General features: G+C 48.1%; 1 protein-coding gene and 1 long non-coding RNA gene across 3 annotated transcripts in view; one reads left to right on the top strand and one right to left on the bottom strand.

Annotated features, from left to right (window-relative positions):
* LOC128852332 (uncharacterized) overlaps positions 1-25,576 on the bottom strand; it is a 72,888-nt gene that overhangs the window by 40,942 nt on the left and 6,370 nt on the right. The gene's annotated exons all lie outside the window — the stretch shown is intronic.
* Positions 15,140-17,030, top strand: ANKRD9 (ankyrin repeat domain 9). The gene is given in 3 exon segments (XM_054068358.1): positions 15,140-15,294; positions 15,803-15,863; positions 15,866-17,030. Coding segments are annotated over 3 exon segments (1,101 nt in total). The 3' UTR covers positions 16,751-17,030.

Genomic DNA, 25,576 nt, shown 5'->3' with positions numbered 1-25,576 from the left:
AGGAAACAGCTGGTGAATAATTCATTGTGCACTCTTCCAGTTGTACTGCAGCCTCTCTTCTTGTTTGGAGGCAGGGTCATTGGTACCACCAAGAGCCATTCCCCCAACACTGCTGGAAACAAAGGCTCCCTTTTCACAGCTGTTTACCCAAAGGTCATAGAGAGGGATGCACGAGGAGGTAGAGAAATAGTAGTGTTGGAGACCCCACCCTGAAAAATCCCTCCCAAGGAGCAGAGGTACCTCCTGGCAAGGATGGCTTGAGACTTGCGGCCACATTCCTGGTTTATCTGTGGGCTATGTTCCCCTCACCACCAAGCCTTCTCCCAACTTACTAAGGATAATGACCTATCCTCCCATATCAGAAAGACTACTTCTCAACTTGGTAATGAAGGTGAAGATGTGAAAATAAATAATTAAGCAAATCAATTAGCAAAGTAGGGGAAGAAAGCTCCAGGAACTTCTTGGATGGTGAAGAGCAGGACCAGGCACAGGACGTAACAGGGACGGATTCCCAGTGGGAGCTGGGGCTGTGCTAAAAAGTTGAGTAGAAATATCATACCCCTTTGAAACATCACATTGCCATTGTATGTACCAGCACCCTTTCTCTGGAGTTTGGTGGCACAGAGCAACCCTGGGAGATGTGTCAACAGGGGTTCTAGTTCCAGGGAGTGTCTTTTAGGGAAACACTCCAAGCAGGGATGAGTCATTCCCCAGGACAGGGCTGACAGCTGAGACAATCACATTGTTCATATTCTGCTGAGGACCTCGGCCGTTGTCTCACTTTCAGCTTGTCTTGACCTGGTAGAGTTATTATACTCACTGCACTCCCAGCCCATAACTCACATTAGTCAGCAACACCCTACTATAATTTTTTGCCATCACTCGAGGTGCTTTAGATGTTGCCAGAGTCCAGCTTGGGGGATGTTTCTCTGATATATCTTTAGATGTAATTAAAAAAATGTCTCTCTTATCAGCTGGCCATCCCAATTAGCCTACAGCACAGACACATGGAAGAGGTTTTGCAAGCATTTTTTGCAGGATTTCAGAAGTAACCCAGGTGTCATACAGAAGGTTGCAGGGTCCAACACCAGGCACGGCTGTTTCAGTCAGGGGTAGAGGGGTATCTGTGCTTCATCATCACTGTGCTGCCCCAGCCGGAGACTGTTGCTGCATGAAAGGCTGTGGGAACAGCCCATTTCCAGGCTAACGCCGCTCTTTGTGAGCTGCACAGATGCAGCAGGAGGGAGAATATCAGCTGAATTCTGACAGACTTTATGCTAATTCACCAAAGAGCATTTTAGACCATACATGGACCCTTAGTTTAGTGGGAGACAGAGTAGCGAACACGACATTTAATTATGGGAAAGAAAAACGAAGTCTTTTACCCTGCATTTGGCGTTCTCCCAACACACAGAGTTAATTGGTAGGAGGGTATATTAGAAGGCAATGAAGGAGAAGATTGAAAACCCTGATTATGCCAAGGTCCTGAAAATGCTGAATTTATTGAATTTCACATGAGAAAACACAGGCTGTGCCACGCTGAGCGCTGTGCCAGCAGGCAGCTAAGAGCTCAAGAGGTCTGTACGTCTGTGTTAGAGGGGGACAAAGCACTCTAATCTCTTTGTAGGCTACTGCTAACTGCTGGCCAAGCCCAGCTGCACCCCTAACGTAAGGTAGGTCACTATAATGGGGTAAGTGCCCCTGATGTGTGGGCAGGTGTTGGTGTAGGTGATGCACAAAGCCAGCACATTCTTCACAAGATCAATTTTCCTTCAGCAAAGGATCTAAGCAGGTAAAGCTGGAAAGGGTATTTCAACTGAGACCTCTGTACAATACATTCAGCTGTATTGCCTAAATTTGGCAAGAGTCTACAGCAAGAGCAAGCCCAAACTGCTTCTGGCAGAGATGCCCATGAGAGCATGCGAGCCACGGGGCCGGAGGAGGGGGCACTAAAAGAGGAGAGAATCCACAAAAAGCTTCCCAAAAAAACCCTCACTGCCTCCAGCAGTTTGGTACTTCAGCACAGCTTTGGACCATGGTGTAAGTTCAGCATTGCTCAGCACGTTTCCCCATGAACTTGCCTATTTCTGCCTGAACCAGGTAAATTTTTAGCACCTTTTTTTGTTCGTACCTGGTCACGAGTGAGGAGCAAATCCGCAGCTGGAGCTGACCTGTGGATTAGTTGTTAGATCAGGATTCTTAGCCTAACACATCTCCCTGAGAAACTCCCTCAACTGAGCCCTAGGAAGAAAAGTGCCAAGAACTGCCAATTCCTTCACGACCCCAGCTGTGTTTGCTGAAGCCAGTAGAATATACTCTGTATTTTAGTACAGCAAGCTGCTAGTTTCTGCTAGTTTCTGCCCCTCTCCCTTTTTTTTTTTTTTCTAAACCTGAAAACCTGCACCGATAAATGAAATCCAGCTCATGTTCTACCTGCAGTAGCTTTAGATGTACTGCAGGGGGTAACCTTTGGCTGCTGATACACTTGCTGCTGCAGCAGGGTAAGTGGAACAAGTTAGCTTTGGTAGAGAGGCTCCACCAGGAGCCCTGGTGATTTATACCGTGGTCCCAATTTAATTATGGCAAGCTTCCGGGTTTCCTAGTTTTAAATAGGTTAGGAAAATGACACCCCCCCCAAAAAAAAAAAAATAATAATAATTAAAAAAAGACAGATAGAATCTGACATTTGGGGTAGGATAGATAAAATTATTACTTTGCTTCCCTGAGACTTCATGATTTTTGTGTCTGACTAATATTACTGAGATACTGAAATAGAACATCTGAGTCTGCCTCACAGACACAGAGCCAGGCCATTGCTGCAGAGTAGGATGTCCAGCAGAAAATGTTGTTTTCTGTCTCCTGATGAGGCACAGTAAACCAAAGGGAACCTAAAAGGCCGGTATAACAGACTGATGCTCTCTCCACACCAGCATCCCAGTTCAGAGACCACTTGGCTTGTGCTGAGCTTTGAAGCAGACCCCAGCAGCTTAAATCGGAGTGGAGCTAATTCCCCAGCCAGGTCCCACGCTGCTGCATGACCCTGATGGAGAGCTAGGGGTGAAATTCTGCTGGGCTGAAAAAAATAGAAACAAAACGGATGGCAGGTCAACCCAGCAGCCAAACAGGCTTTGGTTTTGCCTTCAGTTTATCAGAGTGTTTCCAGGGCTGGCGGTGGGCAGGAGCTTCTGTGCAGCCCCAACACCCACGGTCAGAGCAGGGCCAGCAGCCACAGGCTCAGCCAAGAAGTGAGACCCAGGAGTTTCGGCTCAGCCCTACAGCTCTCAACTCTGCCTGCTTCATGCTTGCAGCCTCCACCCCTTGCCATGCAGCGTTTAGGTAAATGATAGTTTGGGGTCTTTTTTTTTTTTTTTTTAATAAACCAAGAATAAATCTTTTAAGTAAGACATTCAAAATGCCAAATTTTTCTTATTTAAATGTTATCCACTGTTTTTATAATACTTAACCCTCTCTGTGGGATTATTTTTGGTGAAGCAATTTTCCCCTTTAAGCCCTACAAACATTTTCTTCGGAGGAGCTCTTCGATTAAAGGGCTGGCTGATCATTTGCAAGAGCGCTGTTCCCCGGCACCGTTTCCAGGGCTGCTTGGTAATGCTCCAGGAGACCTGGCAATAATTCACCCCCGAGCTGTGCATGTCCTCAGTCACATCAGATTTTCAAGAAACTTGTCAGCGTGGTATCACATGCCAGGCTCCCAATGCCCTGCCCGGGTTAGCAGGAGGAATGTGTGATTCCACACCTCCAGGCAGGTCAGAGAAGTGGAAATGAAGGTTAGAAAAGTGCCAAAGCCAGAGAGCAGTGAAATATGGGTGAGCAGATTCCTCCTTTTCCAAGGATTGATTCTAATTATTTGCCTTTAGTCTGCAGCAACAACCACACCTCTGATCCCTGTTGTCCAACCAAAGCAAGTGCCCTTCAAGAAATCCAAGGAGACCTCTGGATATAAGGATGAAGGAAAGGTCTGAAAACAGCATAGGCTAATCAGCAGAAAAGCAGTGACACAGACTCAGGCCTCACTGCAAAATAAAGAAGATAACTAACTAACTAACTAACTAAATAAATAAATAAATAAATAAGTAAATAAATAAATAAATAAATAAAATATAAAAGAACTTATTTTAAAAATAAAATTCTCAGAATAAAGCCACCTCATCTATAATACTTTTTCAATGGAAGTCAAGCTGAAAATTGAAACACCAGCCTGTGCAATAATGGTATTTTCCTGCCCCCTCCCTATACAACAGGCAGAGGGGGAATTTGGTTCATCAATGGCTGAGCTGTTGCACAACACAACTCACTGATGAATGAACAACGTTAAAAGCAAAGGAGCTTTGTCCTCTTGGTGGCTCAGCTTCTCCAGTGTCTCCAAAATATTTGTTTGTTAAGTGGGAAATGACTAACAGGCCATTGCTGAAATAAAGTCAGCTGAGGCGCCAGCTTTGGGAAGTTATCCACAGCATCAGGCAGATGGAGCCAGGAAAGTCCCATGAGAATAGGGGTGGAAGGCAGGATAGAAGAGCAGCTCCATCCTCACCACTGCAGGCAACTCAAATTCAGCTCCTGGCAACTCATTCAGCCCACCAGCGCCCCAGGAGCAGGCCTGAATGTTACCTCCTGCTGCTCTGAGCTCACCTCATTTCTCCCCACATCACCATCCTTACACTCCTCCCAAAAATAATCAAGTCCTCAGAAAAAATTAGTCTTTAAGAGCACAAAGCAAGCATTGGAGAACCAGTTCCATCTTCCCCAGATGACAAAAAGCTGGAAGCAGCAGCGCCAAGAGGCTTGCTGTGTCTTTACATCTCTACATGCTGTCAACTCCGAAATGTAATGATGGTTCTAAAACAGCAGACATTCTTATCTTGCTTCCAGGGACCACCACAGTGGGCTTGCACCACCATCTCATGCTTCTTCCATGAAGTCCCAGCCCCTTAGAGGGAGCATCCCGTTTATGCTAACATGCCAGAGACTGGAAACCTGGAAAGTCACCTCTAAAGTAGGACAAACCACAACCCACAAAGCACAACCTTATCATGTTCAACAAGAACAGCCCAGGCACTGGGAATAACAGACCAGCACCCTCAAGGAACCCATGAATGCTAGCAGAAACTTAAGAAAAGCTACTTTTATTCTATACAAGCAAGCAAAGACCTTGAACTCTTATCAGGCACTTATCACCAGGACAACAGAGAAAGGTGCCTGAACCTTTGCCAAAGTGTTTTTCTTTCTGCTCCACTGAATGCATGAATTGCAAGAGCACCCTGTGTCCAGGACTGCTTGTGCCTGAGAAACAGCAGCAAGATTTTCAGGGTAAACTGACATGAAATCTTATGTTTCCTGCAGTCTCAACCCAGTCACAAGTATAAGGGATCTCAAATGTCAACACCATTTAAAAAAAAAAAACAACCCAACAGCATTACCTCCCCTGAGCATAGACAATACTCCAAAACCTACATCCCTTCATCACACTACGCTAATGTATTAACCCATACCCACGTTCCTCAGCAGTTTAAGATGAAAACTTACCTGGCTGCAAACTGGGACACAGGCACTTTTTATTCTGCCATCCCTGATCTGGGCAGAAGAGTGGGGCTAAAGGCTGGTGCCAACAAAGCAGAGATGTGATATGGGGAACCTGAGTATTCTGTCTGTCTTCTGAAACACTACTTAGCATAAGCTATAAAATGTTAGAAGGTTTCGCTATTCATACACATTTCCAGTGCCTGGAGAAGTGTGTAACTCACCATACATAGACATTTCCTCCTTCTTGTGTTACCTGCCTTCCTACTGGATTTAGTAAAAATTGCCATTTAATTGAAGTAAAATTCCCACCCACATTGTCAGGTGCTTCAGAAGATGCTGTCATACCCAGCTCTGGATGAGCTGCCATGCAGCAGCACTCCCAAGAGCTCATCAAAAAACCGCTGTCTGCAATGGACAGTGTTGGCATGTGTAGCGTACAGACAGGCTGCAACAAAAAACACACGTGTGCTCCAAACACGTTGTTCATGCCAACGGTGGCTGCTGTTCCAGCCTTGCTGTGGGGGCCCCACTGGAAGGTGATGGTGAGCCTGGTAAGCCCATTCTAGTCAATCATCCAAGAAGGGCTGCAGGAATGGTCCAAGGAGCAAAACCGAGGTGGAGCAACCCACTGGACCCCTGGTACGGGACCCCTGCGCTCACCCTGCAGAGCTCAGATAGCAGCATGGAGCAAGCCGACCTTTCTGCCATGCTTAGCAGCGGGGCTCGAGTGTTTCTCAGCCTCACTATTTATACCAGCCTCACTATTTATACCTGGCTTGTTTTTGCCAGGCGTCTCATCTCCCTGTTACCTTATATCATCTTTTAGCCCTTTTTTTATTACTGTTTTCTGTCCTGGAGGCACAAGGTAAAGTGAAGATTGTCACAACATATCAACAAGACCTGGAAACATCAGCCCTCCCAGTTCACTAAAAAGCTTATGCAGGAGCAGAGGGGAATCCTGGCATGGGGACTTGCACCCTGATGCCACCCCCACACTTACTAAGCTATGAAGAGACATATTAATGGACAAATTTGATCAGGCAGAATTGTGTAAAAGGGTGCCAGTGCTGAACCCTGCAGGTAAAAGGCATTGCCACCCTGCCTTTAACACGCTGTTATAGGCACAAAATTATCTTATCACCTCTATGTAGAGGATAGCTCCTGAGCTAGAAAAAGGAAAAGCAAACTGAAAAACTCTACTGTGAATTTGTTATGGTCTAACCTCTTGATTACACTTGGATTTGAAAATTTCATTAGCAAATAATTACAGAGAAACCGGAAATATTATAGAGGCCTCATCACCAGACCCAGGAGGTTTTCTTGGAAGCAGAGCAGCTTGAGGCAGCACTAGAAGACTTCTGTCTATTTTTTTAGAAAATGAAAGGGAAAGACAGACTCTTTCTTTGCAGCAAAAAAGCTTCTGACTAACAAACCAATCTTTTTCATGGAAAAAAAACCAAGTTTCCTATTGGGATGTGCAGGACAGATGAACATCTGCCTGTTGAGGTGGTGGTTGCCGTTAGAGTTAACTGCAGTAATGCAGCTGCTTCCCACCAAAGGAGGCTCATGACAGATCTGCCCTCTTTCCTCATCACTGTTTGTTATTACAACAGACCCAGCAGCAGCCAAGAGCGAAGAGAATGAATAAATGGGAATAAAAATAAGTCCTCAAAGATACGCAAAGCATTAGCCAATTCTTATTTTTTATCTTTCTGCTTGGCCGTGTTCTCTATCATGTTTTATGTTTCAAATGGCAGAGGAATTTGTTACAGCAAAACCAGAGCAAATACAACCCTTGGGTAAGCATTATACTACATGTACCTGCTTTTAAAGAAAAATGATGTGGCTGCTTTGCTTTTTCTTAGATAGGAGTGTGTCTTTCTTAGAAGGAGTGTGTCCTGCAATGAGCTACGAGGTCAGAACAGTTTCATTCTGAACAGTAGGGTTTGAACAACCAAACGTGCCATCAGAATTAAATATACACAAATTACAGGTGAACTTGAATCATTTAGGTCTGACAGTTGAAAAGGTAATTTCTGAGTTGCAGAGCCCTGCTCATGTACCAACTATTAATGTCTTGGTTGCAGGGAAAAGGATGGTTAGGGTAACACTCCCTGTGCCTACCCGAGCACCTCCACGGTGATGCTGCTTCAGCAGGAAGATTTCTCTCTGCATGCCCTGCAGAGGCTCCATACCCCCAAACTTCATCTAGAGAAAGGGATCTACATAGCCCTGATAAGTACAGCCTGCTCCAAAACCCAGGATCCTGTGAACGTGTGGTTCACACTATGTACCTACGTATTCTTTGGCTTTATGCAGAGCTGTCTAAGCATCCGTGACGGCATTCCCTGGAATTAGGCTGCTGCTACACCAGCAGTCCTGGGGTGCTAAAGCCTGGAGATCTGCAAGTTTAATTCAAGCCAATTAAAGTGCATTGTAAATAGAGGATCCTGCTTGTTTTGGAACCAACAAAGGGCAGGCAGCAAGTTCTTTTTCCACAAATAGCCTGGAGAGACAGTAAGGCCAGGACAGCTGGCTTGAGAAGTGCCAGGGTTAAGGAGGTGTCCCCTACCCTGGTCAGAACCTGCAGTTGACAAACCTGGCCACCAATCATCAGCAGAGTTGGGCTCTGCGTTATCTGACTTCTCTGCAGGTAAATGGAGCTTTCATCCTATGCCTTCTTTGAGACTTTTAAATCAACAAACTCTGACCATAATGACAGATACACTTCTGTGTAGACAAACAGATTATTTTGTAATTATTTTAGGCATGTTCATGATATATGATGCACAAAGCAGACACCTTGTTGGTTCATTATCTATAGCTCTATTCTTAAGGAACCAGAGGGCAACAAATTCACACTTAAATGAATCAGGCACTTGCTCAGAGCAATTTCTGATGGAGAAGGCATCTCGTTCTCTAATTGTAAAACACCACATCATTCTTCTAACCTTTGAATATTACGGATTTTTTATTTCAAGGTGAAGAGACAGAAACACTAAGTGCGATGTCAGCAGGCAGTGGTACAGGGTACAACTGCTCTTTCCAAAAGTGGAGCGCTGAAGGCCAACCGAAGCACTGGCTGGATATTGCATGATAACAGAGACAGCTACGCTGTGCACATTTGGGGCAAGGGAGGCAAAGGTCTGACCCCTCAAGCCTTTGGGGTTTGTTCTGCCAAGGCCAGGTTGCTATATCATTATGATAAGAGTAATCCTGTTAGGCAAACACATCAAACAAATAGTCATTCCTGATTGCAGATCTTGTCTAGGCATCTCTAACCCCAGGTTAAAAATGTGCTGAGTGCACAGTCCTGTGGCAAACTATGCCAGGGGGTGAGCGAGGGATAGGCAGGGGTCTTCTGTGACCCAGGACCCCTGCGCAGGTGCTCTCTGAGGCTCAGGCTAATGCCTGGATGCATCTAAAATCTGCAACAGAATAAGTTCCCTCTCTTTCCCCTTCACTTCTTGTGTAGAAGAGGACAGATGACTCTTATGTCAGGCTGTTTTGCTTCTATATTTATGTCCTGCCTTAGGCTCACAATGTTCAGCTCAGATGCAATCCAGTCTGGTTGTATTAATACATCTGGGATAATATTTTTAACAACCAACATCAAGCTGAAGGCCACAGTCGTCTGCAGGCGCCAGGAGCTCTCTGACCCCTCTCATCCCCTTGCTTAGGAAACAGAAAGGCTCCCAAAAGGTACCTCTTAATCTTTGAAGGGACAAGTACCCTTTTTAGTTTCCCCCTACAACATACTGCATCAGATTTAATCTGTGCTGCAACTCTGGGAGTTTTCCCTAGGTTCCAAAAAAGATAAATGTAGATCATTTATTACAGGTGCCAAAATCAAGGCTTAATGAGGGGTGGCCTGTGAACCTAGCCAAAATAAAGAGGACACTAATGACAGCCTGTGGTCATCCCTGAGGGCTTGTGAGATACCTACAGCTGAAGGACCATATCACCTTGCTGCTCACATCACTTCTGCCAGACCACTTTTCTCTGTCAAGGAACCAAAATAAAAAAGGAGTTTCAAAGCCTTAAAAACTGGGGTAATACACCAGTGGGCACTGACAAACTCAACGGATCCATGACAACATTTATTCACCTTCCCATTGCTGGCACAGATATTCAGCAGCGGTCAACCCTCATGTTATATCCTCCCTCAGGAGCTTATGGAGAGATTCTCTTTCCAAAATGAAGTGTTTCAGAGCTTCAGTTGGGCCCCCAAGCAGCATTTGGGATGCAGAGTTTTGGAACAGTATCACATTTGCCCAGCAGCAGCCAGGAAACAAGAGTAACAAGAGAAGGCTTGTTCACTTTGCTGTTTCCAAAGCAGATTTTCTTTCATGCTGTGGGTCAGGATGGAGCTGACCCTACAATGCAGCAGAGAAAGCAAATCAGACAGAGTTACAGGCAGCTCAAGCTCAATGTGAAATGATGACTCATAAAACGTCAGGTAAGAAGAGATTGCCTGTAATACAGAAGACTGTGGTCGATGAAGAGCTGAGTGCTGAGCAGTGTAGGGATGAACAGCGAGAACAGGGTTCAAGGCCATGACTCCTCCTCTGGATGGAGTGATGTTGTCTGAGCAATGCCCTAACCCAGATCACCACTGACTGTGCAGCATTTTCAGCAGTCGTTTCTCAAACGAAGATATTTTCCCAATTAGAATCATAGAATGGTTTGGGATGGAAGAGACCTTAAAGATCACCTAGTTCCAACTCCCCTGCCGTGGGCAGGGACACCTCCCACTGGATCAGGCTGCCCAAGGCCCCATCCAACCTGGCCTTGAACATCTCCAGGGATGAGGCAGCCACACCTTTCCAGAGAAACCTGTGCCAGTGCCTCACCACCCTCATTGTGAAGAAATTCCTCCTTATGTCTAGTCTAAATTTGCCCCTCTCCAGTTTATACCCATTGCCCCTGGTCCTATCACTATGAGCATTTGTAAAAAGTTCCTCCTCAACTTTCCTGTAGCCCCTTCAGGTACTGGAAGGTCACTATAAGGTCTCCTCGGAGCCTTCTCTTCTCCAGGCTGAACAAGCCCAACTCTCTCAGCCTGTTCCCCTATGAGAGGTGCTCCAGCCCTCGGATCATCCTTGTAGTCCCTTCTCTGGACCCGCTCCAACAGCTCCATATCCTTCTTATGTTGAGGATTCCAGAACTGGAGACAGTAGTCCAGATGAGGTCTCCCAAGAGAGGAATAGAGAGGCAGAATCACTTCCCTCGACCTGCTGGCCACGCTTCTTTTGATGCAGCCCAGGATAAGGTTGGCCTTCTGGGCTGCGAGCATGCATTGCTGGCTCATGTCAAGCTTCTCGTCAATCAGCACCCCCAAGTCCTTCTCTGCAGGGCCCAGGAAGCCCTCCTCAACTACCCTCCCATCTCTTATCCCACAAGTGGCCAAGGGCCCTGCTGTCTGCTTCTCAGCTGGATGCTCTGGAGATGACAGAAACAAGAATAAACTTCTCAAAGGAAACCAGCAGCAGTGGAGAAAACGAAACAGAAAGGTTTCTGGAGAAAACGAAACAGAAAGGTTTTTGGAGAAAATGTTTATCTAAGGCTTCCACGAGGTGTCACCAACAGCTATTATTCATCACAGCTAAACAGAGGTGCTTAAGGCTTCCATGGCATGTCCTCAAGTGTCCCATTTCGTCACTGTCAGTAGCTCTGCCTTCTTGTATTCCCACAGACCAATACCAGATGACCAGCCTATGTCTCCCACCTAAGGACAACAGAGCAGGTCCCTACACAGGGCCAGGACCCCAAGGACTTACCAAGAACCTCTGTGGCAAACCCCTGACTGTACTCCCTTACATTTCTCCAAAGATGTTTAATCTTAGCTAAACAGGACATTAGGCATTCCTATCCAACTTGTTTATGAAGTCCCCAGAATGAAGTCCCCAGAGCTGGAGGCTTAAAGCAAAGTGGCAGCTCTGCTTGTCCAGCCCACCATGGCTCTGGAGCTGTTGGCCAAACCCTGCTGACCTTTGGTCCAGAGCCTGCTTTCAAGAGAGGAGGCTGGTAAATGTTCAGAGTCAAACCTGCTCACAAGATCTTTGCAAAGGCTGAAGTATAACCTGCATGTTTCAGACCTTTTCAAAAACTGAGGGATGCACTATTTGCCTGTTTTTTATCTCATGCTCAAAACCAGCGAGAAACATTAACTATGTTCTACATGCTCACTGATACCGCCTATTTTTGTATCACTTTTAATTACACCCACAATCATGTTCATTAAGTCAACATGATCTTGCCCTCTGAATTTAATGAAAACCTCAGGAAACAAACGACGTCCATTACAAGAAACAGCAGAGCTTTTTCCCTTTGTCCCATTATGTGGCTGGGTTTCAGTAACTTTCAGCAGTGGCAACTGGCTGGAGAAACCAAAAGATCAATGTCCTGGAGGAGGATGAAGAAAATAATAGCTCCAAGAGGACACATCACATTACTCAGACATGGTCGCACTGACGGGGTAATCTTTGTCATGTGCTGAGGAACCTGTGATAAGCCCTCTCATAGTCGGATTAGTAATAAGATCAGTTACTTAATTCAAAGTCATTAAAACCAGGCTGGACTGCAAACAAGTCCTGCCTGTGTGTCTGCACGTAAGACATATATCATCACAAAAATGAAACCCTTCTGGGATATGGTGTTTTGTCGCTTGTGCTGGGCACACTATAAGCAAATCTGGGGGCAAATGCAAGACTTATTCTCAAGTACAGCTCACAAACAGGCTCCCTTTCCCACAGGCAGGCTCCTGTTTTGACTGTACATGACAAACACATTTTGCAAACAGGGAACAGCCTCAGGGTTACCCACTAGCTGCAAGGCTGCAAGGACTCAGCATGCACAGGCCTATTTTGAAGCCACTGCTGGGGTCTGAGGCACCCTGTGATTGTAGCTGGTCCCCTCACCTTCTTTGGAGAGCTTCATCCAAGTAAAGCAGTCCTGCTTCCACATCAGAGACATTAATTTTCTACTCAAAAGCCCATTTTGCCTTGTGACTACGTTAATCCCCTGTCTTTGAGCTCCAGCATCACTTGGCTTACCCAGGCACGCGTGGAAGATGAGCAGAGAGGGCTGAGAAACCTGGCTCATCACCACGCTGGACATCTGAATGGATGGCAGTGTCCCAGCAATGGCAGGGAAAGGATTTGGTTTTCCTGGTCAGCCAGGGTCACCTCCTGGAGCAGGTGGCACGCAGAAATGCAGCAGGTACCGCTGCTGTCGGCAATGGCAGTGAAGGCAGGGGAGGCTGCACTGGACACAAAAGAAGTGCAATAGAATTAGCTATTTTTAAAACAGTTCTTTCAATCCTGTAGTTTGGTACAAATTATCCTGTGCCTACAATAAAGGATGTGACTGACAGACAAGTGCCTCGGCAATGGCAAGCAGCGGTGGAAATGACTGCCTTTAATGAGTTTTCATCTGGAATTGGACACGAGCGATGAAAGAGGATTTTCCATGCCGCAGCTGCCATCTGAGACACCAGGAGCTGTGGTGGATCCGCGGGGATCCTCAGATGACGAATAACACTGACAAACGCTGGACATAATTCTCTCCAGCAAAGCAGCTCAGTAGACGTTACCCTGATTTCTCTTCCCTCAGATGCGGTCACTGCGAGTTTTTCAGTGTGGCAGTGGCATGCAGTGTCCTGCCTGGCTCACCCACCTGCCTGCATCCCCTCACATGGACACTCGAGCTTTGGTGTGAGCACAGCGTGTCAGGGAAGAAGTTACAAAGCAAACGGAGCACAGTTTAATCATTGTTTCCCTGGCTGAATGGCAGTTCAGAAGAGCCATGACAAAAGGAGCGGTTGTTCCTCACCAGCTTTGTTCTCCTCGGGGTCAAGCGGAGGGTTGGCAGCGTGCCGTGGGCTCCTTCCCTGCGCCCCAAGCAGCTTTCTGGGGAGGGCTGCAGGGAAGTGGGACATTTCAGCAGAGGCCCAGTGATCCCTCCTGGTGTGCAGCCACGCATGTTGTGCTGTGACAGTGCAAAGTGTCACTTGTTCCAGCAGTGATCTGTAGAAGCTGCGCTCCCACGCTGGCGAGGGGAAGGCTAAGGAACCCTGAAGACAGAGAAACCAGAGCTGTTGTCCGTGAACTCAACAGTGACTGGCATCGCCTGCCTTCAGAGACTCTGCTCACACTTTCCTGATGGAGAGGGCGATGACGGCTCAGCAGGGGAGGTGCTGGGGGTCAAACACACAGTATGAAAGCGGGAAATGCTCTGAACTCCCTTGGCAGGGGACAAAGATGGAGCAGATCCCAGGATTTGCTGCCAGTATGGAGACCTTACGAGAGAGCAAATCCCAGTAATGACAGCGCTTGCTTTACCAGCACAGGGCTGTTACCTGTACGTATGCAGTTTAGGGCCAAGGGACTGCAGGCACCAGAGGGAGAGAGTCCTTGGTGCAGGGCTGCCAGAAGTGCCAGGCTCACCCTGCACCATGACCATCACCTCACTTTTCCATAGCAAAGGCCTGAGAGATGACTGTCAGCAGGAACGGCTGCAGGCAAATGTCACTGTGAGACAAGTGAGAGCCACGAGTTTCGAAGCAAGCACGTGTGCGGCCACATGTGTGAGCCCACAGCCAGCGCTGTCTGAAGGGCAGTGCCTGACTCTGGCCAGAGCCACCAGTGGAGGGAGGGCAGGGGCCAAGCCCAGAACTGGGCAGGCAGGGAGATGTGACACCACCTGCCCCGGGCTCTGCATGTCCCACGCACTGCACACCTGCAGCCCCCAATGCCCAGGAGTGTGCGTGTCCCAAAGCCCTACGCACAGGTCTCCCCATGGCCCAGACGCCATACCCCCAGGACCCCACACTCCCCCACATCCTACGTGCTCTGGACTGCATACAGCCAGGATTCCACACCCCTGGGATCCTGTGCCCCTGAGACCCTACACCCTGTTAGACACCATCACCATAGGACCCCACACTCCCTGGACACCATCACCCTGCCACCCGGGATCCTATAAACCTTGGACATCATAACCTTGTGTTATGTAATGGTTATCCCAGGGATACCATTACCCCGTGTCCCTGAGACCCTACATCCACTTGGACATCACCCTGGAACCTGAGGCACCTGGGATCCTACACCCCTTGGACACCACACCCCCCGTGTCCCTGGGACCCCTTGGACACCATCTCACCGTATCTGTGGGACGCTGGAACCCCTTGGACATCATCCCCCCCGTGTCCCTGGGACCCTGGACACCATCCCCCGGTGTCCCTAGGACCCTGGAACCTCTTGGACACCACCTCCCGGTGTCCCTGGGACCCCGGAACCCCTTGGACACCATCCCCCGGTGTCCCTGGGACCCTGGAACCCCTTGGACACCATCCCCCGGTGTCCCTGGGACCCTGGAACCCCTTGGACACCATCCCCCGGTGTCCCTGGGACCCTGGAACCTCTCGGGCACCATCCCCCGGTGTCCCTGGGACCTCTCGGACACCACCCCCGGGCCCCCACAGTCCCCGGCCGCCCCCTCCCCGCCCCCGCCGGCACTCAGAGCCGCCAGCCGAGTCCCTCGCCCCCCGCCCGCGGTGACGCACGCGCCGCGCCCGCCCGCCCTCCCGCTGCAGCCAATGGGCGCGCGGGGCTCCGGCCAATCGGCGGCGGCCGGACAGTTCCCGGGTCCTGACCGACCTTCACCGCCCGGGGCGGGGGCGGGGATAAAAGCGTCCCACCCCCCCCCCCCGTCCGCTGCGGCGGCGGCCGGCGGCACCGGGGTGGCCCAGAGGTGAGCGGCGCGCACCGCGGGGAGATCCCGTGCACCGGGGAGTTGGGCGTCCTGTGCACCGGGAGAAGGGGGCTGCGGGGCAGTGGGCCCCCTTGCACCGGAGAGATGGGCGTCATATGCGCCCAGCTCCCGAGCACCGGGAGAAGGGAGCTGCAGTGCAGTGAGTCCCCTTGCACCGGGAATGCAGGCATCCTGCACACCCGGCTCCTGTGCGCGGGGGAGATGGGCTCCCGTTCACCGGGGGAAGGGAGCACACTAGGCTCCAGTGCACCGGGAATATAAGCGTCCCGTGCAGCGGGGAGATAGGGGTCCTGTGCAGGGGGAGAAGGGAGCTGGAGTGCGCAAGGCATCCCAGGCACCCAGTTCCCGTGGTGAGATGGGCATTCTTGGCACGCAGTTCCCATGCCCCAGCGATGTGGGCATCCCAAGCACCGGGTCCCCAGGGCTTGTCCGTCGCAGCTCGCTGCTTGCCCCCAGCCCGGTACTGATCACCCTTCTGCTCCTGCAGGTCTGGGCTCGATGCGGGTTCCTTGCACCAGGGTGGGAGGCAGCCCCCGGCGGAGCCCGGCTGCCCACCATGCCCTGGAGCGTCCGGTGGGTCGGTGGCCACAGCGCCCAGTCCCAGAAGCAGTGCAAGAAATCCTCCTTCGCCTTCTACCAGGCGGTGAGGGACCTGCTGCCCGTCTGGTTCCTAGAGGACATGCGGACCATGGAGGTCTTCCACTGGGAGGACGGGGGCAAGGTGAGCGTGTACTCACCCTCGGAGGCGCTGCTCTACGCGCTGGTGCATGACCACCAGCCCTACGCCCGGCACCTGCTGACTAAGTTCCCCCAGAGCGCCCTGGCTGTGCCCAGCCAAAGCTTCAGCTGCTGCCAGTCCTCGGCCCCACACCTGGCCATGGCTGTCCGCTACAACCGGGTCCGCATCCTCTTCCGAATCCTTAAGGCCATCCAAGCCTTCCCACCAAGCGACAGAGCCAGCCACCTGGACCGCCAGGGCTGCAGCCGTGTTGAGGGTGGCAAGACAGCCTTGCATGTGGCCTGTGAACTAGTGCAACCCGAGTGCTTGCTCCTGCTGCTCGGGCATGGAGCATCACCCTGTTTGCGGGACAGTGCCGGGAACACCCCTCTGGACACCTTGTTGCAGCAGATTTCTCACGCGCCAGCAGCTAACATGCGTGCCAAGCTCCTCTGCCTCGATTGCCTCTTCTTTTTTGTGCCTCAGGACCTCCAGTTCACAATGAAACAGCAACTGTTGGACAACAGGCAGTGGTGGCAGGACCTCCTGGGGGAGAACAGGTTCCAGTGCCTGCTGGGCTTAGCTCCCCCATCTCTGTTTGTCGGAGCCATGCGTGTCTTGATCAGGACCATTTCACCTGAGCATTTCCCAGAGGCTCTGGATGATCTGCCTCTGCCTCATTTCCTAAAGCCTTTGGACTTGAAACTGGAGAGCTAGAGGGGTGGTATGAGAGCCTCCTGCTCACCTGACAGAAATAGACTGTTGTGCTAAAAATGTATCAGTATACAAAGCTGCTCATGTGGCAGCCAAGTATCTGTTTTAATTACAACTGTATTTTTTTAAAAGAATCGTATCTGGCACTTTACAATATATTTTATTTAAAGATCCTTGTGGTGAGGTGAGGTCCGCGCTGCATTTTATAAAAACATTCTATGGCATGTACAAATGAGGGTATGTGGGAGAATATATTTGTAAATACATCTAAATAAACCAGTGGCAGATGTGATCCAAATACAAACTGAGTGACTGAAAACCCTGAAGTGACATGTGCTTTGGAAAAGCGTGCCCAGGGTGGGGAGTATCTTCGTTAGGATTTCCCTGTTACATAAGCCTCATGGTCCTGGAACAGGATGACTCCTTTTTTACAGCTCTCCTAATTCATCTTGGCAAGGATGCATATTTTTTTTTTTTTAAAGGCACAGATGAAGACTTCCTCATCTTGTACACGGGACCAAAGAAGCCAGATATTACAGAAACGTGCCTAAACAAGGCTGGCAGGGATATCCAGCCGAACAAAAGATATTTTTAAAAAATGCATAAGTAACAGCTGGTTTCCTTGCAAAGTTATCTCTGTTCCTCTTGGAGAGCCAAGATGCTTGTTGTCAGACAGAGGAGAGCCCGAGTATAGACACTGCTCTGGCCAAAAATGTTCCTAGGTAGGAGGCAGGAGTGGACCCTGCAGTTCCTCTGTGCAATTGCTGCATGGTGAGAAGGGTAGCACAGAGGAGGACCAGGCTTCTTGTGCCTGCCCTCTGCGATGCCCAGAGAGATTTATGTAGGTATGGCAATAGTCCATGACCCTAGAGCAGGGTGTTTTTGGTGGATTCCAGCCCCTCCACTGCCGGTCTCCAGCAGGATGTGATGGCTTACGTTCATCTGAGAGAGCCATGTCCACTCCTGGTACCAGGAGTAGCCTTCTCCCAGCTATCCCTTCTGAGATTCTTCAAGCTACACAAAACATCTTCACAGCTACTCCAGATCAAAATGCCCTTTAGGGGTGATGTCCTGCCTCCAACATTTGCATTTAGACACATTGAAGTCCTGAGCAAAGGGTACAGCTTCAGTTCCTTGCTTGGCAACCTTTACTCTACAGCAATCTGGGCAGTCACGCTGCTTATTTCCTTGTAAAACTGGCACTGCCTCTGTCTCCTCCACAGGGAGCGAGCTGTGCCGGCTCCACCAGCACTGCAATGCTAGAAATCTCCTAGGCCACAGTGCTGTAGTTTGCCTCTTGCTGGAAGCTGTCAGTGAAACTGCAGGGGTTTGTTTCAGTGCTTAAATTTGTAGTGAGGGAGTTGTTTGCCACTTGAACTACTTCAGCACCGTTCCCTTTGGGGTCATCAAGGAACCAATGTGCTTAGAGAGAAGAGGCCATGTTCAAGGCACAAATTTCCTTCTTCATAAATTAATTTTGGTTATGAAAAAGGAAAACCATACAACGAGGCACTATAAGCTGTTCATGCTTCAGCAGAACAGAGTGGTATTTAATCTAAAATAATCTCCATACTGTGTGCACAGTAAAAGATAAGCCATACTTCTGTAATTTGAGATGCAAAGAAAGAAGATTGCTATTCTTAGACTGATGGCACGGAAAATGTTTCCTAGAAAAGCAAATGTTCCTTTTTCCCAAGAAACCAAGCTGATCCATGCTCAAACTACCACAGGAAATTTAGGTCCCTTGCTAGAAAGCATGGAACAACTCTAACTATTCTCTTCAGCTACCTTGTTGATAGTAAAAACACAGAAATCCAAAGAACTAATCCCTCACTTAGCTGCTCAATTAAAAGCAAAAAAATCTATGTTGCTAAATTCATTATTTCAGTACATTTTCCTTATTTCTTCTGTAATAATGGTATGGAAGCATCCTCCAAAAATGGTTAAGAAATAAATCAGTCAGTTCTAACTTGCACATGGAAAAGCATCTTGAGGAGAGGGAAGAGAGAGAGCTGAGGTTGGGAGGAAAGTTTTAGCAGACTTGCTGACATAAGACATGATGAGATTCAGCAGTGGGGGCAGTTGAACTGACCGCTGGAAGATGCTCCATCTCCCACACTGTGAGGGTAATTACACATTGGAACTGCATGACAGGCCGGGCAGGACATCTTACACCTCAAAATGAGCCTGTTAACAAAACAAGAATTGAAGGCCAAAGCTGCCCCTGCGATTCCCTACAGCACTCCCACCAGGGTAATTCAGTTCAGCAGGCAGAAAGGGGCCCCTCAATACGTTGTGGCAGGTCCTAAGTCAGCTAACTGCTGTGCCCCTCCTGTTATTCTAGAACAGAAGTCAGCTGAGCCCATGCTGGGATCGCTCTGCTGAAGGGTCACTGACGGACCTCAACGACGTGTGGGTTGTTGATGTGTCTGGGATGCTTAATCTGGAGAGGTTGAGAGGAACTGTGGGCAAACTACACCAGTGACCACACAGATCACTCACCCAGCTGGGTCCAGGCTTGTTTTTCAAACAGAGTCACAGCTTGGAAAAACGCTGGGCTTCTCAGCTTTGGAAACAGAAGTCCTCTGTTTAAAGGCCAAGCAATGGTGGCATCAGCTTTCCTCAGACTGCCTTGCCAGCATGCCTCTGTCCTCTGCAACCTTGGAGCACAACAGTGCAAGCTCCCAGCCTGTTCAGTTCACCATCTCTTGACGAAGGCTGCCAGCAAAAATGCTAGTTACTGCCAGTTGTAACACCATTGCCAAGCTTAGTAAAGTAAACATGGACAGTCATTAATGTCTCCACAAAATGGGATTGCCAGCGCTAGAGTCTGGGAGTTGGCTACAAAGGTGTGGAAAAGAAGATTCATCAAGTCCTAACACTGTGAGAACACAGGATTAAGGGTATATATTTAAAAGCTTCTGTCTTACCTGCACAGGTTAATCTAGTCACACAAGGCAAATGATGCATTTGTAGCATACCAAAAGCATATAAAGCAGTATATAGAGCCAGCATTCCTGAAAAGCTTAGTTATAGCCAGTTCCTCTAAAAGGATGCTTTCTGTCATGAAACAGTGATGATACATAATAAATATTTCCCATATGTTGCTCAAGTACTTTCAAACCAAAATATTACTATACTACCCACCTTTTATTAAAAAGTGGTTTTATTTGCTATGACAAGTAAAAAAAGTCTGAAATGCTTTCATTTGGAAAGCAAGAAGAGAGAGGAAGTACTGGGTTACTTTATTTTTTGATTCTTTGCAATTGAATCCTCTCTACAGCTACCTTAAATGTTTCAGGAGTTACAGTTTAGGCTGTCTGGAGTCTGCTGAAGGAGCTGAAGTCTATTGTATTGAACTTGTCTATTGAACTTGTTTAAAAGATGAATTTGAGATCTTTAACAGTCTTGTTTTACCCAAAATATTAAGTAGTTAAAGAATCTAAACTGATGTGAACACAAAGCTAGATGGTTAAAATAGTCTAAAAGACACCTTACTGTAACATATATCTCAGTCTTGCTCTCTGATGTACTGTTCTGTCATAAGAGTTCCATCCTTGTTCTTGCTGTCATCACAGCCTGATATGAGCATTGCCAGAGGTGGGCACCTTAAATTTGGCAAAAGGTGCAGATACACACCTGAAAACCACTCACTTCATGAATATGCATCGATATGGAATATCAAGCCTAACACCACCTTAACACTTGGCACCGCACAAATAATATCTGCTGTAAATAGGTAAGGGTTTCACAGAGTTTCAGAGGGAGAGAAACAGGGCTGGTAATGAACAGGATCCTCTGAGTGTACAAGTCTTGCAAATTAAGGCAGGGATTAAGTGAAGGAGAACAGTAAGTGGGAAACCACTGAGATCAAGACCCGTCAGGAGAGGAGGCCTTGGCGATACGTAGGGCTACAGCTACAGGCTTGTGAAAATGAAAATGAAAATTTCAAGGACAAAGATCCAGCACAGAGGCACAGGAACACAGACTAGAAACGGGCCAGGCTACCAGGTTTGTTTCCTAATCCCCATTTGTCCTATGCCCGTTGTTCCAAGTCATATGGGGTTTTGACTTGCAATATAATGAATCTATTGACATCAGCAAATTATTATGCATTGCATCACCCCATCTTCAGATCAATGCTCCCAACTAGGCAAACAAGGCACCCATGCTATGTGCTTAATATTTAAACAGCACTGTAAGTCCTTGCAAACCAACTTTCATAATACCTGTGTTAATAACAATACTTCTATCACTGGCTGGTGTCAGCAGCTGTCTGAGCTTAGATCACCATTAATTCCCAGCCTGGCTTCAGTGGTCTCTCTTCCACCTACAGTACGTGAAAAAGAAACTCTGCCTCTTACTTGCTCAGACTGATCAAAATGTCCTCTGTCATTATGCACAAGAACCACATCTACAGTGTCACAAGGCTGCTGCCAGTGCTGTGTTACTCCTGTTCTTTCCACCAAGCAGGTACACATGCGCATGTAGCGCAACAATGCAAGGAGCAGAGCTCTCTCGCAAAACATAATTCATCAGTCACAGAAGAAAACAAATATAGTTCGCAAAAGCATCAGAGATCCTTCATTCCTGCTGAAAGAAATGGATCCAAGTTCAGCTGGGATAAAAAGGTTCACCCTGCTTGCCCTGATGGCCTCTGAAAGGACTGTTATCTCTGCCCAGTGCTCCAGCTGATAAATGGAAAGACCATATAAATCAACAAAGCAAATCTTCAGAAGCATCAAATGATGAGAAACTCATCATGTTTAGGGATTACTGCTAAAGTCACAAGAGTCTAGTCACCTAAATTCTGTATGACACAGACCAGCAACTCCCATGTTGGGCCTGCTATATCTGACTGATTTGCAGCATCTGCTTCAAGCCCAACCTTATTTTATAGATTTTTAAACAGCAGGACATCTAAGGCTCTCTAAGGAACTTGTGGCTGAAACAAGCAAAGGTCTCATCTAGATCACCTCAATGTCTCATCTGTTCCTACACCACAAAACATTCCCTTGCCATCAATCCTGCCTCCTTATTCTGTAGGTAAAACTAATCACTTTCTAAGACAATTGCAAGAATTGACCAGAATGGATCTGAGTCAGCAAAAGGGGAGGCGGAGACCCTTTTCAGAGAAGTGGGGAAGGCAGAAGGGATCTTTGATCTGTCCCATGCTTGGGCTTTGGCTCTGTGTGCAAGGCTTCAGAAGGGTCTGAGCCAGCAAGTCAGCACCCTAGGTGAGCTCCAGCCACACCAGCCATCGGAAGGTTATGTTCCCTGCACTACAAGTCTAACTGGAAACACTGCAAACCAACCCTTCTCCTTCAGGAAAGCCTATTAGGCATGAAAAGTTCCATTCTTAAATCCAAGTCTGAAGCAACCCATTCTGAGACACAATGAGACACCTGCATTCCTGGGATATGAGGGGAAAGCATGGGCCAGTCTCCCCTTCCCAGTACACCCCACATAAGGCAAACACGTGGACAAGAAGCTCCATGGATCTCAACAGAGAGGTGAGCAAGGCATCAGGGCCAGTCAAGCCTTCCCCTTAGGCTCCTCTGTGGAAACCAATGGAAGGAGGCCAAGGAAAGAGAAAGAGGCTCCCAGGCAGAAAGCACTTGGCTGCATGCCTCAGCCAGGACAGGAAGCAGCTTCCAGGAGAACAGCATCTTTCTTGCTGCTTGTGCCCCCGATTCCTGTCCCGTTTGCCGACAGCACCACAACTCCTCTCCCACAACCTCATGGCTTTGAGGGCAAATTGTCTGCTCTGCCACCTCCTGCCCACACACCAGTGATCATGCAGCCTCCACAGACCCTGCCCCAGTTTGGAAGATGGGGCAGCCCCCTCTTCTCTCTCAGCCAGAAAACTCCCCTGCCCAAAACTGTCCCTCTGCTTCTTTGTTCCAGCCCCAGTGGTAATTACTGTTTTGATATAAGGGTGGGGTTTTGGCATCATGCTCTTAATATTCAGGCTTCATTTTATAGCCATTAGGATTCTTTTTAATGGTGCAAGTAAATTATAGTAAACACATTATACTCCATCACATTCATATTTTTAATGCAGTGTCATTTCCCTGACAATGTTTGAGGCAGCTTTTTAGAGCAAAGCCTCAAAGGATAAGTAATTTCTAACTCACAGTAAAAGAGAGAATGAAGTCCCTTGAGGACTTGAGTTTTTTAATGTCTTTTCCTCCAAAACCATCTGCTAGCGCTCTCCCGCTCCCTCCTACTCCTGCAATAAGGAAAGCTGCTGATAGTTAGTGACTCAAAGTGACAAGACAGAAGGATGCAGGCTCTAAAGCTGATTACAGCCCTTTGTTAATGACATGTACATACAGAGCCATGGCCAAAGGCAGGCTAGAAAAATATCCCGAACTAGTAATGAAGGTTACCTGAAAGACTCCTTGTTCACTGCTTCTGCAAGGAGGACACATTGCTTCTTTCGCTTGTAACGCATTTGCTGGCTTGCCCAGCAGGAAGGATGCTGGGACCTTAGGGACCACTGAGCTTAGGAAAACTACTGAAAGCACCGTAGGGCCATGGCCATGTGCCAAAAAGCTACCACAGAGCTCTTGGCACTGGCAAGGGGAAACACTCATGCGCCAGCAGGAAGCGTGGCGCTCCCTTAGGTTTGCCTCCTCCTTCAGATGCCCAAAGTTTGACTCAGCTTCGTTACCACCTCATCTTTCCTGCCAGTAGCAGCACCAGGGCTGTGGTTAGACTGAGAACACCCTGACAGAAAAGCACCTTCTGAGATTGGCTGAGGTAAGAGCTGCTGGGAGGGCAGATCAGGTGAGTCACTCACTGAGTCACTCATCGGGCAGAATATTTTGAAGGATAAAACCAGATCGTTCCCTTCAAAGTGAAGCGCCAGCTGCACAACTAAGGTAGTGTATGTATGGCTCAGACTCCCTTCACTATGGAGAACACCAGCAGCGGTGTTGGGGTTCTGTACAGTGTGCTGGCTAGAGATGCCCAGTTCACATCCAGAAACATCATCCCAACCTTCCTGACAGGTCATCAAGTGATCACCCCATCAGCCAGGGCCATGGTACCAAGAACTAGGTAAACGACTCAAGGTCTCTCTCTTTATAACCCTTTGCTCCAGCCAATCTCATCTCTCAGGAGACTATGGCTTCTCCTGAGGGTTGTCACCCCAGACTGGGCGTGCAGTGAAAGACATTACACCCTCCATTCCTCCTCTAAGGAATAAAGCCTTCTCACCCAGCACAGCCTGTCCTGAGACTCTTGGCTGCCACTGGCCCCTTCCAGCACTTCTTATATCCCTTCTCTTACGGTGCAGGGGAAACAAAGAACATGGCCAGCATCCAAGCTCTGCTTCACTGCTGAAGAGACTTGGTAAGTCCTGGCTCCCCAATGAGATCAGAGCCCTAGAGAAGCACAGAGTAGGAGGCACCTGGGGTTGGGGAGGACAGCATGGCCGGGCAGACAGTGGGGCCAAGCACCACAACCCTTGTATCATGAATGCTGTGAGAACTTGAGGTCCTAATTCTTTGGTCCCGCATGGTATAAGCTCTGCTTACATACATAATTAGATATGCCTAACAGTGATATGCCTGTGGCATTGCCCACACGTTGAACAGCCAACTCGTATCTCCTTCCATCACCAGTTTAGTGACATATAGCAGTTACAATCCTAACTTCCAAGCCCAAGCTTCTTCTCAACAGATATCAGCAAATATTCTTATCACCAGAGGTCTCTGGCTCATTATTGCCCCACGATGGGTACTGCAGTAGCCTTTAAATCCTCAAGTCTCACAGGTGCTCACTCAACACAAATCAGCTAGCAGCAGACTTTGTCCTGCAATAGTCCATGCTGCATGTGAAAACAGCATTTTAGCTTGTACAAGCTAAAATTGTTATCAGACACATGTTTCTCACTACTGCACAGCTAAGGCTGCCGGGGACAAGAAAAAAATAAAAAACGAGAGAACCACAATCCTCTATGCTCCACTTGAACTGCATGACTCTGATGTGTTCCCATCCTTTTTCTACTTTTGCTGAACAATGAGAGAAGATAAAAGAAGGAGGTAATTGCCTTGCTGCCCCTGATAATGAGGGGGCAACTTTCCAAGCTAAAGCCAGGCAGAAGAGGGGAGGAGTAACACAGAGCTTGGCTCTGCCCACCTCCAGCTCAAACGGGAAAACTCCGCTTAGCAAATACTGTGCCTTTCAGAGGGTGTCAAGCAGCACGGAGCACTCACTTTGGGAGGTGACAAACCCCAGATGGTAGTCTGGGTATGCATCTATTCACCTTTCTAGCATTTGCAGTTCATGCATGGAGAAGTGGCACTGTATTGTGCCAAACCAAGGATACAAAGCTGGAAGGGTATTTGGAACTCCTTTGTTTCAGAATCAAAAGAAGTCTTTCCTGCCTCCTACTTGGATTTGATGCTTTAGAAACTGGTTGCTCAGATACCAAACAAATCTTGTGTAAACTCCCTGTTAGAACAAAAGCACAGAAATTTATGCAACCAGATCCCCGTGTTGGACTGGGATCCTATCAGGCACTATTCATTAACTAGGCTACACTGAAAGTTTACTCAGATTCAAACCTGACACTGATGCAGCTGACTCTGTAGGAGACACCCTTCCTGATTGGACACATACCGAACATGCTGTTTTAATGCGATGTTGACCACAAGCAGCCTTGATGACCTAGGTGTTAAATATAGCGCATGGCCAAAAGATATGCGTCCTAGCTCTCTCTATTAGCTGGTGTCTGTGAAAAGCCAGTCTGACTATCTGAGCTGATGGCTTTTATCTCATTTGGGAAAAGGGCTGCACTGTGAAAGCAAGCCTTGAGCG

The sequence above is a fragment of the Cuculus canorus genome, chromosome 5 (assembly GCF_017976375.1).
Source record: "Cuculus canorus isolate bCucCan1 chromosome 5, bCucCan1.pri, whole genome shotgun sequence".
Taxonomy (NCBI): domain Eukaryota; kingdom Metazoa; phylum Chordata; class Aves; order Cuculiformes; family Cuculidae; genus Cuculus; species Cuculus canorus.
This window is presented reverse-complemented; position numbering and strand designations above follow the sequence as displayed.